Here is a 16,077-nt window from a genome sequence, read left to right on the forward strand (position 1 = left end):
AGCCAAAAAGAAACGGCAACTTGGAGGAGGGCGGAGCCAGGAGCAAACGGGCAGCTCAGGGGGCGGAGCCAATGAACGGGAAGACATCTCTGGGAAGAGGTACAGATCGTCCTCGTTTTATGACCCCTGTTTGCAAATCGCGAACGTCGCTAGCTAAGAAAATTAAGGCGGAGAATCTTCCGCAAACACCCAACAAATCTGCCCCCCTTTGTTGCGTTTGGGCAAAAGTGTGTTTGTGAAGCCAATCGTGCTCCTAAAAAAAACATAAACAATTTTGTTGGACATACAAGTCCTCGACTTAACCACCGTTCATTTAGCGACCAAAGTTACAACCGCACTCAAGAGTGACACTTCGGTCCTTTTTCCACATTTAACGACCGTCCCCCCGCGGCCACGCGATCCAAATTCAGAAGTTGGCCACCAGCTCACAGTGACGACGGGCGCAGCGTGCCGAGGTGATGCGATCGCCTTCTGCGACCGTCTGATAAGTCAACGGGGGAAGCCAGATTTGCTTAACGGCCCCGTGACTAACCGTGATTCGCTCAACAACTGGCGGCAAGAAAGGTCGTAAAAATGGGGCGGAGCTCCCATTTTAACGAACGTCTCGCTTAGCAACGGAAACGGCGGGATCCATTCTGGCCGTAAGCCGAGCACGAACCCCGCATGCAATGCCAGCCGTCCCCCACCAGAGGGTGCCCGGCTCTTCCAATCTCTCCTTTCCCAGCAAACGTTAAAAAAAATCTGATTTTGCAAGGCTCAAGTGACAAATCCCAGTTATTTGCTGGGGCCAAGCCCTCATTCCATCCCTCTGAATTCTTCTGGCTTTTCATTCTTCTCTTTCTTTCATTTCCTGTCCCCGAAAGAGTTGAGCAACGCTGCCCGCGTTCTTGTGGAACAGCTCCGGTCCTGTTTTCTTTCTTTCTTTTTTTTTTTATTCCAGGACAGCTGCAATTTCCATCTGGAATGTTTCCGTAGCCACCCAAGCCTTACCCACAAAAGTTTTGATTTATTTCCCAAACCCAAAACAGGCAAGGGAGTTTCCAGACCTACCAAAAATATACCCTTTTTTTGGGTGAATTTGACCGGTATTTTCCCGTATTATTCTTATATTTTTATTATTCTTTTTCTTATATATATATTTAGTTATGCATTTTCCTTTAACATACACAAGTGCTTCGTGAACAATGGATCGTCTGGGTCTATCTGCTTTATAGAGGGACGCGGTGGCTCGGTGGCGAAGACGCTGAGCTTGTCGATCGAAAAGGTCGGCAGTTCGGCGGTTCGAATCCCGAGTGCCGCCTAACGGGGTGAGCTCCCGTGACTCGTCCCAGCTTCTGCCAACCTAGCAGTTCGAAAGCACGTAAAAAAAATGCAAGTAGAAAAATAGGGACCACCTTTGGTGGGAAGGGAACAGCGTTTTCCGTGCGCCTTTGGCGTTGAGTCATGCCGGCCACATGAACACGGAGATGTCTTCGGACAGCGCTGGCTCTTCGGCTTTGAAACGGAGATGAGCACCGCCCCCTAGAGTCGGGAACGGCTAGCACAGATGTGCGAGGGGAACCTTTACCTATCTGCTTATATATAGTAAAAAAAAGTTCCAGTTTCTAATTTCTACCTCTATTGTCCAGCCACTGGTAAAAACAAATCCCATATTGAAAAATGTTCTCTATCTTCTTTATCCTTTATCTTTAACGTCAATCTATCCATTTCTGTGCAATCTAGAACCAGGGGGGACATGATAGCATCTTCCAGTTTTTGAGGGGCTGCCCCAAAGAAGAGGGGGGGGGTTTCAACTTGTTCTCCAAAGCACCGGAAGGCAGGACGAGAAGCAACGGATGGAAACTCACCAAGGAGAGAAGGAACGAAGGAGAAATTCCCCTGATGGGAGAAAACAATAAATCAGTGGATTTTATTTGGCTTGGCAACCAGCGTGGAATTTATCACCCTTTTTTTTTTAATGACTGCCATTTATGACGCTTTTGATATAACGTCATATATCTGATATATCTCGACTCTAGTAAAGTTAACTAGACTGAAGGAGAAATTTCCTGGTTATGAGAACAACGAGTCAATGGAACTACTCGCCACCAGAAGTTGTGGCTGCCCCATCGCTGGAGGCTTTTAAGAAGAGACTGGGCGGCCATTTGGTCTGGAATTGTGTAGGGTCTCCTGCCTAAGCGGAGGGATGGACTAGAAGACCTCCGAGGTCCCTTCCGTGATTCCAAGGAATACTCCCCGTCCCCCGAGATCCCTTTTAGCGTTCAGAAGGACGGATTTTGAGAGCAGTTTTCTCTACAAAATACCACAAATTGGATGGTTGGAATTGGGTTCAACAGACCCCGTATTCCCCCCCTCGCCCCTCTCCATAGAGAGCGGTGCCCAGTTTGTGCCAGGGTTGGCACGATGCCCCGTCCCACGAGACAGGCCCGGCCTTCAATCTCTTTAAAGAGCAAATGAATCAACCGAAGCGTGACTTGATTAACCTAACCCAGAATTAATTTAAAGCCGTGATGATTTTCTATTTTATTTTGACTTATGGACTGTGTTTCAACCTGCTGAAAAGGACATTTTTAATCGACGGGCATCCAAATCTGATTTAAGAATCGAAAAAGGAATCTGATTGAATAGGATTTAACGGCATCCAGGATTCTTCTTGGTAGGGAAAGGTGCAGATAATCCTCGATTTACGACCACAGCTGAGCCCCAAACCGCCGTTGCTGAGCGAGACAGCTGCCCAGTGAGCTTTGCCCCATTTTACGACCTTCCTTGCCACCGTTGTTAAGTGAATCACTCCACTTCTTTTGTGAATAAGGCCGCCGTTCAAATGAACCCGGTTTCCCCTCTTGATTTTGGGGGGGGACCCGCCCCCCCCCAATTGCGACCCGTCAGAAACACGGGTCAGTTGCCAAGCATCTGAATTTTGATCGCGCGACACCCGGGGGATTGCCGCGTGGATGTGAGAAACGGTCCCCTCTTTCAGTGCCGTTGTTAACTCCCAACGGTCGGTAAACGGACGGGTTGTTAAAAGTCGAGCTTGTACAGGAATTATCCTGCTTCAGCAGCGGGTTGGACTAGACGACCTCTCGAGGTCCCCTTTCTGACTCTTTTTAATTCTCTATTCATTTTAGAATGGCCGTTTATATCGGACTCAAGCGACTTATTCTTTCCTTTTTTTTTTCTTTCTTTCTTTCGGGCACCAACGCGGAGAAAGGGAGGGCGAGGCAGACACCAACACATCAACACACACAGAGAGAGAGAGAGCGATAGACACGCAAAAGCTGTTTACAGCGTTTTGCTCTCTGCCCAGACAAAGCAGCCATTCAGAGCCCCCAGCCTTCGCCCGTCCCCCGTCCCCAGGACTACAAAATGCCCCTTTTGAACAGGGAGGATACGGGAAGCCAGAGGGCCAAATTAAGGGCAAACCACCCCCCCACGCACACACACACACACACACACAAACCCAGGACCGAGAAGCGGATTTCCAAATCCCCTAAAATCAGAAATCAGACTCTCGCCGGAGGGCAGAGCGGGCAAAATTTTTCCAAACTTTGCAAATGAAAAAAAGAAATGGAACCCGCTTTTTAAAAAAATGCCCTTAAAATCCAAACCCACCCCAAATTGGCATTAACAAGCCACATGAAAACGGCCATTGGTGGCCTCTGTTTCACAGTTGTTTCTCCTTCTTCATCCTCCTCCTCTTCTTCTTCCTCCTCCTCTTCCTCCCCCTCCTTCTCTTCCTCCTCCTCCTCCTCCTCCCCCCTTCCCCTTCCTCCTCCTCTTCCTCCCCCCTCCTCTTCCTCCTCCTCTTCTTCTTCCTCCTCTCCTCTCCCCCTCCCCTTCTCCTTTCTCCTCTTCTTCTTCCTCTTCTTCCTCCTCTTCCTCCCCTTCTCCTTTCTCCTCCTCCCACCTCCTCTTCCTCCCCTTCTCCTTTCTCCTCCTCCCCCTCCTCTTCCTCCTCCTCTTCTTCTTCCTCTTCTTCCTCTTCTTCCTCCTCTTCCTCCCCTTCTCCTTTCTCTTCCTCCCCCCTCCTCTTTCTCCTCCCCCTCCCCTTTTCCTCCTCCGTCTTCCTCCTCCCCCTCTCCTCTTTCTCCTCCTCCTCCCCCCCTCCCTTTTTCCTTCCTCCTCCTCTTTCCCTCCTCCTCCTCCCTCCTTCTTCCTCCTCCTCCTCTTCCCCCTCTCCCTCTCCCCTCCTCCTCCTCCTCCTCTTCTTTTTATTCATTTATTTATTTTTTAAATTTTTATACCGCCCCCCCCCCTCTCCTGAAGGACTCGGGGCGGTGAACAGCCAAAATTATAAACACACAATACAAATATTAAAATACATTAAAACGAGATTAAATTTATCTTTGGCTTCCCCAATTTAAAACCCCTTACCCATAAAATTCCCCAATTAAAAGATTTTTAACCCAGCAGATTCTTTCCAGCAGAATTTTCTGCCTGGTATATTCATGTTCCTTCAGCCTGGCTGAGTTTGGATTATTTTAATTTTATTTCTAATTTATTTTTCCTTTCTTTTTGTTCCTCCTCTCTTCCCTTCTCTCCAGAGTTTCCTGATCCAGGTTCTCGACTTAACAACAATTCACTCAGTGACGGTTACAAGAGAGCTAATGACCATTTTGCACACTTGCGACCTTCACCGCCACGTCATCAAAATTCAGATGCTTGGCAAGGCTCGTATTTATGACGGTCGCAGTGGGGGCGGGTGTCACCCCCCCCTTTTGCGACCGTCTGACGAGCAAAGTCAACGGGGAAGCCGGATTCACTTAACAACCGTGTTCCCAGTTTAACGACGTTAAGTCGTTGTTTCACTTAAGTTAAGTGAAACTTAACTTCATGTTAAGTTTCACTTAACAACCGGGGCAAGAAAGATCGTAAAAATAGGCACAAAATTCACTTAACGACTGTCTTGCTTAGCGACAGAACCTTGGGGACTCAGTTGCGGTTGTAACCGATTCAGATTCACAGAGTTGGAAGGGACCTTGTGGGTCATCTAGTCCAACCCCTCGCCCCAATTTCTAATTTTTTTAAAAAAAAATTTCAGCGTCAGCCAGTTTTTAGCAGTTTTGAAGGCTCGCCGAGCCTAAATAAAGATATTTTTTTTAAAAAAAGCAATGGGTCGATCTAAAATGACACAGGCCAGCCTGCAGATTGGCAATTCTGATTCTTATCGCTTTTATTTCGAATTTCCATTTCATTCCATCTGGGAAGAAGTGCCTGGTAACATACTTATGGGGTGTTGGCCCGAATATTTGTCGTGTTTTTGTAAGCTCGGCGGGGAGACACGGGCTGTGTTATTATTATTATTATTATTAATTGCTCCTAGGGATGACACGTACACCGCTTCAAATCCCTGCCTGTATCAGCTGATAAATATGTGATAAATAAATCATACATGCCACACACGTGTTTGGAGATGGGGAAATGGGGCTTTTGCAACCCTCATTTAAACAACAACAAAAAGAGAAAAGAAATGATTCAACAAATTACAGATGAGCTGTTCGTTATATTACAGCTAACGCAACCGAGGCCCACATTTCTGAGGTTCCGCGAGACATTTTGCTCCGTTTTAAGACCTCCACGGTTGTTAAGTGAACCCCCCCCCCCGATTTTCTGAAGGTTACAAAAGGGGATCCCGTGAGCCTGGGACGCCACGACTGTCATAAATACGAGTCTTTTGATTTTTGATCGCGTGACTGCGGGGATGCTGGGACGGTTGTAAGTTTGGAAAAAAAAGGGATCTCAGTCACTTTTTTCAGTGCCGGTCACTAAACGAACCAACTGTTGTAAGTCAAGGACTGCCTGTGAAATTCGGAGTTTGTCTACTGCAAATGATGATTGGGAGAATAAAAGATCCCTTCAGCCTCGAAATCCCTAAATCATCTGTTTTTTCCTACCCCAAACTCCCAAATTATTTGCAGAAGTTTCAAAACTGGATTAATTGAGACTAATTTCCAAGCTTTGAATTCCATAGGGGAGCTCCTGCCCATGCACAGAGGGCTTCGCTCATTTTCTAGGGAAACTCTCACTGTCCACCGGTTCACAAGCTAACCCTGGTTAGTTTAAACCTGGATCAAGCTTCCGTTTCTGCTTCTGGAGCGTGGGATGCTAAACTTGGGTTAACGTTGGCTTACTCGGTTTGTCGAGGGATGTTAGGCTCCCCAAACCGGGTTAATACTTCAGCAAGCAGGTTCCCAACAGCTGTCTGAATGCGCCCCTCCCCAATCTTCTCCTCCTCCCACTCCGCTTTGCACGTTTCCCCCCCCCCACATCTTGGGAAAGGGGGGAAAATAAAATCCCCTGAAAATGCAATTAATGAATTCAGCTTAAAAGTGTCATTTTTGGGGAGGGGGGGGGGACACACAAAGATCCTCGCACGACCTCCCGAGACACACACACACACACACACACACACACACACACACACACACACACACAATATCTTCGGTGAAGTTTTGCATTGGCGAATATAATCACGAATGCAGATTTTACTTTATTTTATTTGCAGGTTTGGGGAAATCTGGGGTGGGGAGTGGGGGGGGGATGAGGAGATTTGGGTTGGGGTTGGGGTGGGGCGATAGAAACATGCCGAGGGCTGCAGAATCTAAGCCCTAGGCCATCCATCCATCCATCCATCCATCCATCCATCCATCCATCCCATCCATCCCATCCTCCCTGCCCTTTGGAAATGACTTACTGCACGAAGTGGATGAGTTGGCTGGCTGGAAAGAAGGAAGGAAGGAAGGAACGGTGGGGGGGGGGTTGAGTTTTGCCCTAAAATCCAAGCCACAGACCACCCCTCCCGGACCCTCCCCACCGGGGACGACCAATAGGGAAGGTCTGGCAAGCCAGCCCAGGAGACAGATGCTGGCTTGTTTGCCTCCTGCAGTCAACAAAGGGGCATTGTGTGGCCGTCCATGCAGGGAGCTGGCCAACCTGCTTCCTAAAAATATAACAGGGAAGGCGGGGCGGCTTTTTTGGCCCGGCACAGAGCTGACTTGCAAGCTTCGTTTAGTGACCGTTCCAAGTTACGACGGCCCACGGTGGGGGGGGGGAGGGAAAGGGAAGGGACCGGGGTTTCTCGGGCCCCCGTTTCTTACACCGTTGTGGGGGCTCCAATACGGGAAGAGATCGGAGAGCTATTTGTCTGAAATGGTAGAGGGTCTCCTGTTTGAGGAGAGGGTTGGACTAGAAGACCTCCAAGGTCCCTTCCAATGCTTTTATTCTGTTATTCTACTATCCTTCCTTCCTTCCCTCTATCATCTTCCTCCCTCCCTTCCTTCCTTCCTTCCCTCTATCATCTCCTTCCTTCCTTCCCTCTATCATCTTCCTTCCTTCCTTCCCTCCATCATCTTCCTTCCTTCCTTCCTTCCTTCCTTCCTTCCTTCCTTCCTTCCTTCCCTCTATCATCTCCTTCCTTCCTTCCTTCCCTCTATCATCTCCTTCCTTCCTTCCTTCCTTCCTTCCTTCCTTCCTTCCTTCCCTCTATCATCTCCCTTCCTTCCTTCCTTCCTTCTATCATCTCCTTCCTTCCTTCCCTCCATCATCTTCCTTTCTTCCTTCCTTCCCTCTATCATCTCCTTCCTTCCTTCCTTCCCTCTATCATCTATCTTCCTTCCTTCCTTCCTTCCTTCCTTCCTTCCTTCCTTCCTTCCTTCCTTCCTTCCTTCCTTCCTTCCTTCCTTCTCTATTATTCTGCCATGCCCCGCTGGGATCCTCCGGCCATCAGCTGGCGTTCCTAGATAGACTTGACCCTAAGCACTACACCGCGCTGCCTCTTAAGTCATCCGGGCTGCATTTCCTCCTGCGAACTTGCCCCGGCTTGCAGCCTGTGTCTGGCGGGCGGGCAGCCTGGGAAAATGAATGGCGGGCAGCCCAGGTGTGTCAAGGGTGAGCGGGCGTGCCCGGGAAGGCACCAGGAGCCTCTGGGAGGGGACTCCAAGCCCCAACATCTGGACCTCTCCCTCTCACACAAACCCCTCGCAGCAGCTGGCTGCGGTCCTGGATAAACCAGTTGGTTCCGCCAATCTGCTTTGGGTGGGGCAGAAGCTGGCCTGGCACTTCCTTTTGGGTCTCTGCCGCTGAGACAATGGGGGGGGGAGGCCGGGCTCATTTGGGGGGAGGATGGGGGCTTTGATGGAGGGGAGAAGGGTTGGGGAGGAGAAGGTGGGCTTGGGGTGATTGGAGTTGGTGGGATCTGGTGAGATTATCTGTCTATCAACTAACTATCATCCATATCTATCTATCTATCTATCTATCTATCTATCTATCTATCTATCTATCTATCTATCTATCTATCTCTATATCATCTCTATTATATTTTCTCATTTATATTATCAGTTACATCTATCTATCTATCTATCTATCTTCTATCTATTTCTATATCATCTCTATTATATTTTCTAATTTATATTAGCAATTACATCTATCTATCTATCTTCTATCTATTTCTATATCATCTCTATTATATTTTCTAATTTATATGATCAATTACATCTATCTCTCTATCTCTCTATCTCTCTATCTCTCTATCTATCTATCTATCTATCTATCTATCTATCTATCTATCTATCTATCTATCTCTATCTCTTTCTCGATCTTAGCAAAGTTTAGAAAAGGCTGGACTTCAATTCCCAGAATTCCCCCAGAGTGATTGAGACCCAACCAGATTCTTATTTCCCCCATCACAATAATCTGGGAACTCTAAAAAAAAAATCTCCCTTGCATGGCAAACAGCCTCATTGTTCCAGATTCCGGATTCAGAGGTAGATTGCAACTGAGGCTGGAGGTTCCTCGGATCGGCCACTAACCTGAGATATACAGCAGCCGGCAGCTTTTTCTGGGGGAACGTTCCCACAGGTGCTCTTTCCCTCCTCTCCTTCCACTCTCAGCCTGCAACTAAAAAAAAAAAGGAAGAAATTTGTGCTAATAGTTTTGTTTTTTTTTAGAAAGTACCTTCTCTGACTCACAGCTCCAAACCACAAGTCTTAAAGGGGAAACTGCACAGTTGTTTTTTTTAATCTGATGGTGGGCAGAAGGACCCTCCCCCTCTTTTGGGAGAATAACTCACCCAGGATCTATCTATCTATCTATCTATCTATCTATCTATCTATCTATCTATCTATCTATCTATCTATCTTCATCTATCTATGTATCTCTATATCTATCTTTTTCTTCTTCTCCCTGCCTCCCTTCTTCCTTTCTTTTTCTTTCTCTCTCCCTTTCTTTTTCTTGTTTTTCTTTCTTTCTACTCTTTCTTTCTCCCTTTCATTTTTCTCTCTCCCTTCCCTTTCTTTTTCTTTCTGCTATCTTTCTTTCGTTCTTTCTTTCTTTTTCTTTTCCTCCCTTTTTCTCTCTCCCTCATCTTTTTCTTTCTACTTTTTCTACTCTTCTTTCTTTTTCTTTCTCTTTCTCCCTTTTTTCTCTCTCCCTTATCTTTTTCTTTCTTTCTACTCTTCTCTCTCTCTCTCTCTCTCTCTCTCTTCTTTCTTTCTTTCTCTTTCTTTCTCTTTCTTTCTTTCTTTCTTTCTTTTCTTCTCCTCCTCCATTATATCTGAGAAGATATGGGTTTGTGGTTTTTTTCCACCCCTCTCTTCTGATTTCCCAAATTGGCTGGAGAGCAACGGAAAAAGTTTAAATTCAGCTGAGTCTCTGCAGAGGGCAAACGTAAGTCAGATCTGCTCCCCAGAAACTCTCCAGAGCCAGGTTTTATATCAGGTTCAAATCTGAAGAGTTTTATATTAAAAATGGGCTGCGTTTTTGTATCGTATTTGGAGTTGCCCCGTGCAACAGAACTCCCCTTTCATTTCTTTTCTCTTCTTTTTTCTCTTTTCTCCTTTCCTTTCTTTTTTCACCTTTCCTTTCCTTTCTTCTCTTTTCACCTCCACTCCTTTCCCTTCCCTCTCCCTTTTTGCCTTTCCTTCCTCCTCTCCTTCTTTCCTCTTCTTTCCTTTCCTTTCCGTTCCTTCCCTTCTTCCTCCTTCCTTCTTTCTCCTTCCCCTTTTCCTTCTTTTTCCTGCCCTTTCTCCTTTTCCCTTCTTTCTCTTTCCCTTTCCTTCTTTCTTCTTTCTTCATCCCTTTCCTTCTTCCTCCTTTTTCCTTCCCTTTCTCCTTCCCTTCCCTTCCTTCCCTTCTTCCTCCTTCCCTTCTTCCTTCTTTCTCCTTCCCTTTCCTTCCCTTTTTCCTTCTTTTTCCTGCCCTTTCTCCTTCCCTTCCCTTTCTCCTCCTTTTTCCTGCCCTTTCTCCTTCCCTTTCTCCTTCTTCCTCCTTTCTCCTTCCTTTCCCTTCTCAAGCCCCATTTAACCCTGGCTAGAAGCTTCCTTGATTTCACTCCAGGAAAAGTTGGGGAAACTTTCGACCCAGGCAACAAAATAATTTGGGGACAGAGCCTTCCCGGCCCAACCCAACCAGCCAGGGACACATCCTGTCCCTCCATCAGGCTAAACAAGAATCATCTCGCCCTTTCCTGGTCCCTGTGCCAAACCAAGAGAGAATTCCGATCTGTTTGGGGGGGGAAAAAACGAAGAAAAAAACCAGGGTTTTCCAGTCTACGAGACGCTTCGTTCCAGGCTTGTAAACCTCTAACACAAATGCCCCCTTTATCCCCCCACAAGGTCCCATTTTGTTCTGCGGGATGAGGAAGGTTATTTTAAATCCTGGCCACTAGGGTTTAGAATCAGAGTTTCCAAAGAAAACTCTTGTTTATGGGTGAAAAAGCTTTGGAGGAGGTTTGCCAAGAGGGGAGGAGAGCAGGCTGGGTCAGCCGGCTGCGGAAAGAGAAACCAAATACTCCAAAGTAACCTTCCCTTCCCCACCTCCCAATGACGGCCCTATAAAACCTCCCCACCTGAAGGTTTTCCTTGCAAGAGAGACCAAGGTTGAGGTAAGTGGCCAGGTGGCTGCAGGAAGCGGCCGTGGGGGACGAGACGGGATGGGACACAACGGATGGGGAGGGATGGGGGGCCTGGGATTTTCCTTCGCTTGGAGGGCGCCTGGGGCCTGGAGGAGGTGGGTTTGGCTTACTCCAATCTGTGAATGAACGTTTGGGGATCAGTTAATCTTTGGAAAGACAAGACTGACAGACAGACAGACAGAGCCAGTAGGTAGGTGTGATAGGCAGATAGGGAAAGAAAGAAAGAAAGAAAGAAAGAAAGAAAGAAAGAAAGAAAGAAAGAAAGAAAGAAAGAAAGAAAGAAAGGAGGGAGGGAGGGAGGGAGGGAGGGAGGGAGGAACAGTTAGAAAAGATTCATAAATGGATGGATGGATTAGTAGATTAGATTAGATTAGAGTAAAGATGAAAGAAAAAGAAAGAGAAGAGAGAAAAGAGAAAGAAAAAGAAAGAAAGAAAAAAGAAAGAAAGAGAAGGAAGGGAGGAAGGGAGGAAGAAAGGAGGGAGGGAGGAAGGAACAGTTAGAAAAGATTCATAAATGGATGGATGGATTAGTAGATTAGATTAAAGATGAAAGAAAAAGAAAGAGAAGAGAGAGAAGAAAGAAAGAGAAGGAAGGAAGGAAAGAAGGAAGAAAAGATTTGTAAATGGATGGATTAGTAGATTAGAGTAAAGATGAAAGAAAGAAAGAGAAGAGAGAAAAAAGAGAAAGAAAAAGAAAGAGAGAAGGAATGAAGGAACAGTTAGAAAAGATTCGTAAATGGATGGATGGATTAGTAGATTAGAGTAAAGATGAAAGAAAGAAAGAGAAGAGAGAAAAAAGAGAAAGAAAAAGAAAAGGAATGAAGGAACAGGTAGAAAAGATTTGTAAATGGATGGATGGATTAGTAGATGAAAGATGAAAGAAAAAGAAAGAGAAGAGAGAGAAAAAAGAGAAAGAAAAAGAAAGAGAAGGAATGAAGGAACAGTTAGAAAAGATTCGTAAATGGATGGATGGATTAGTAGATTAGATTAAAGATGAAAGAAAAAGAGAGAAGAGAAAGAAAAAGAAAGAGAGGAGAGAGGAAGGAAGGAAGGAACAGTTAAAAAAGATTAGTAAATAGATAAAATAGTTAAAACAATTAAACAGATGGATGGATGGATTAGTAGATTAGATTAAAGATGAAAGAAAAAGAAGAGAGAGAAGAAAGAAAAAGAAACAAACAGACGGAGGGAGGGAGGAAGGAAGGAAACTTCAAAATAAATTTAAGATGAATTTCAGATTAAATATATTTAGGATCTCTTAACAACCCCCTGGCTTAGCGACCGAAGGGGCCAGTTCTAACCGCGGTCGTAAGCTGAGGAATGCCTGCACCTCCTGGGACCGCTCCCTTTTCAACGCCGTCTCCACGAAAGGCATCCCCATAGCTTTCTTCTTCATCACACCCCCCCCACACACCTTCCTCTCCCTCTTCCCTGGCCAGCCTGCTTCACCCACCCCATCTGACCGAAGACGGACACCCCTCGCTCGCCATGACCAGCAGCGCAATGACCGAGCTGGAGAAGGCCATCGAAGCAATCGTCGACATCTTTTTCACGTATTCCGCCCGTGAAGGCAATCAAGCCACACTCACCACTGGCGAGTTTAAAGAGTTGGCCACCGCCCAGCTGCCCAACCTTATGAAGGTGAGCACGTCCAGGGGAAGGGAGGGGGGGAAATGGGGAGAGGGGACCCCACCCGGTTTAGGCGAACCGGAGGGGAGCGCGTTTCCCCCTTTTTAAAATACTTTTTCTCCCCTTTGTGTCTTTTTTTTTCCTTCATGTTTTTATTCGGATACCCGTGTTCCCCCGAAAATAAGACCCTGTCTTATATTTTTTTTTGGATCCCGAAATAAGCGCTTGGCCTTATTTTTCGGGGAGGTCTTATTATTTTGGGGCGCGTGGAGCAAGACGGGGCTTCTCTTGCCGTCTTAGCTGATTTCCAGCTCTGCGTTTAAATATTTTTGGGGAGGGCTTATTTTTTTTGGGGGGGGGAGGCTTATTTTAGCCCTTGGGCTCAAAAGCCCGATTGGGCTTATTATCAGGGGAGGTCTTATTTTCGGGGAAACAGGATAACATTCAATTTCCATCAAACTGTCAATATAATAATTTTAAATTGGGGTATTTTAATTTTTAGGGTTTTAAATCGGCCAAATCTATTTAATTATTTTAATTTTTAATTATTGTTGTGTCTTGTGTTTTTAAATTGGCTGTACACCGCCCTGAGTCCTTCGGGAGAAGGGCGGTATAGAAATAAAATTATTTATTTATTTATTTATTTATTTATTTATTTAAACAGCATGTGATCTGGGTACAGTTATTTTTAGACCATCATAACCCACATATTTGTTCTAATATTCATCGCCATAGTATTAATAATATAATAATATAATAACAGTAATACTTAACATCATCTTCTTTAGCAACTCCCCACATTAACATTTTTTCTTTTTATTATCTCCTTTCTAACTTCTGTTTCTATTGTCTGGCCATTAATACGTCCCATATCAAAAAATATTCAGTTTCTTCTTTATCCTTAATAGCGAGCGTTAGTCTATCCATTTCTGCACATTCTAATATTTTCTTAATTACATTGCCCTCCGGTGGAATCTCATCATTTTTCCATTGTTGTGCAAATACAATTCTACTTGCGGTTAGTATACGCAAGACCAGATATATAGTCTTTTTGTCATATATTTCCGGTAGAATGCCCAACAAAGATATCTCTGGTCTCCAATCTATATGTTGCTTTGTCATTTTTTTTTCCAACCAAGTATGTATTTTCATCCAATATTTTTTAGCTTTTGGGCATGTCCACCACATATGGTAGTATGAACCAGATGATTGATTACACTTCCAACATTTAGCAGATCTATCTTTATACATTTTTGCCAGTCTTGCAAATATATATGTTATACACATACACACACACACACACACACAAAGGGGCGCGGTGGCTCAGTGGCTAAGACGCTGAGCTTGTCAATCGAAAGGCCGACAGTTCAGCGGTTCGAATCCCTAGTGCCGCCGTGTAACGGGGTGAGCTCCCGTGACTTGTCCCAACTACTGCCAACCTAGCAGTTATATATGAATGAATTTCTCTTCTTTTGAAGAACGTCGGGGACCTGGATGAGAAGATGAAAACTTTGGATGTCAACCGCGACCAGGAGCTGAAATTTGGAGAATACTGGCGGCTGATTGGCGAATTGGCCAAGGAGATGAAGAAAGAGAAAGTGGGGAAGAAGAAGTGATGGAGCTGCGGAGTGAGGATTTGGGCGTCGAGGAGAAACGACCCGGGACCAGGACACCACAACAGTTGCGTATCGGCGGGAGGACAGCAAGACGTTGAGAGCCACCAAGCCTCTCTCGCAGCTTTTTAAAATTCAAATAAATCAAATAAATACCAAGCCGGTGCTTTTCCAGCATTTGATGGTCAAACCAGAAACATATGTCTGGGTTGACATGTTTGTGTGTGTGTATGTGTGTGTAAAAGAAACGGGAGGGGGGGTGAGGGAGGAGAACAGATCCTACCAAATTGAGGCCAAGATCTGATGCCGGGAACGTGCCGTGCGTCTTGTTCCAAAGTCCCATAACGCACAGTTGCCAAATGAATGACGACAATTTACTGAATGTTGAGTAGATAAGACAGAAGTGTGCAGCCCAACAAGAGTTTATTAGGAAGGAAGAAAAGTCTGGGGTGAACACGCAGAAGAAGAGACACCAATGTCCAAGTTCGTTGAGGACTGAATTGTTTTCGGTAATCACTACTTGGGCCTCGGTCACAACATAACCAAACAATGCTACATGTAGTAGCAACATCTTCCATTTAGGACTCAACCAAGTCAAGAACATCCTTTGAAGGGGCTCCTTGGTCCCAGTCCATCTCTCCTTCTTGTCTTACCCAACTTTCTTCACCATGGGCTCATTCAGCGTCTAGAAGGTTGGGTCCCATCTCCACAGGACTCTTCCGTCTTGACCTTTGGGCCTGGTGATCACCCTTCTAAGTCTTCCTCCAGATCTTGATTCATCCAGAAGGTCTACTTAGCCAAGAACCAAGGTGGTCCTTTTCCTCTCTGGGAGCTCTCCCTGGTCCTGTAACAACTATCTCTGGGTCAAGAGCCAAGCAAGATAGACAACCCCAGGCCAATGGAACCAGGAACGGTTGTGAGATAAGGTGGCTCCTCAAATTCTTCCTTCAAGAGAACTCATGATACTTGAACATTGCTTCCATATTTTTAGAAACACAACCTCCTCAGAGTGATCCCTGACTTCTCCTGGGAAGCCCCCCTCCTCCTAAAGACCCTTAGATGAGACCCATAAAATATAATCCCAACCACTGTTAGTACAACAAGGTGGGAAGGACCAACCAGATGCCCCAGGATAAAATATCTCCTCAGCTTCACTTCATCCCAAGTCTTCCTTGGTCCTCCAGATTGTGTCTCCTCAATGCTAGTTGGGCAACACACAGCAATCCCGCCCACCACCCAGGCCGGGTAGGCAGGGCAACCCACCCACCCCCATCCACCAACTCCTGGAAGCTGCCGAGATGCCTCCACCAACCAACTCTTGGCGGAGAACCAAGACCAGCTCGACGAGTCGTGAGGAATTAAGAGCCGTCCTCGCAACTCAAACCGGATATGAAGCATCTTGAGTTCCTGCAGGCACGCGTCGGATACGGGGAGCGGATTGTGGCAGGGCTGGAGTAGGTGCCAAAGAATTTGAGTCTGCGGGGCGTTGATCTGTCACCGCCGGTGACCATGGAGACGGGATTAGCTGCTAAATTGACATGGCAGTTGATCCCAAAGGCCGGGGTGTGAGAAAGAGACGGAGAGACAAAGAGAAAAAAAATCGACGCATCAAATCCCGGAGTAAATAACTTGCAAAGTCACTCGTTTGTGTGGGTCTTCAATGTTGGCTTGTCAGACGTCCCAGGGTTAGGCCACAAGGCTAAACCACAAGCCACGGCTTAACACTTCGGGCGGTGACCTCACAGGTCAGACAAAGCCGTGGGAAAAGGACTCGCAAGAGGGTGAAGTTTGATTTTTCAAGCAGTTTGTTGGTCTTTGATATATCATAGAGACTCCGAAATGATTTACAGAGGGTTGGACTAGAAGACCTCCGAGGCCCCTTCCAACTCTTGTTATTCTGAATTCAGACTCTAGGGTTGATAGAAC

At 46.0% G+C, this 16,077-nt stretch overlaps 1 protein-coding gene across 1 annotated transcript; it reads left to right on the plus strand.

The window, feature by feature from the left end:
• The first annotated feature begins 10,743 nt into the window (after window positions 1-10,743).
• On the plus strand, window positions 10,744-14,309 carry S100A13 (S100 calcium binding protein A13). Its single transcript, XM_070950756.1, has 3 exons — window positions 10,744-10,879; window positions 12,349-12,550; window positions 14,017-14,309. Exons 2-3 carry the CDS (start codon window positions 12,398-12,400, stop codon window positions 14,152-14,154), a joined length of 291 nt encoding a protein of 96 aa, XP_070806857.1. The 5' UTR covers window positions 10,744-10,879; window positions 12,349-12,397; the 3' UTR covers window positions 14,155-14,309.
• Window positions 14,310-16,077: the final 1,768 nt, after the last annotated feature.

This window comes from Pituophis catenifer, unplaced genomic scaffold (assembly GCF_029215685.1).
Source record: "Pituophis catenifer annectens isolate HBS135680 unplaced genomic scaffold, rPitCat1.0.hap2 SCAF_10, whole genome shotgun sequence".
In the NCBI taxonomy this organism is placed as follows: Eukaryota; Metazoa; Chordata; class Lepidosauria; order Squamata; family Colubridae; genus Pituophis; species Pituophis catenifer.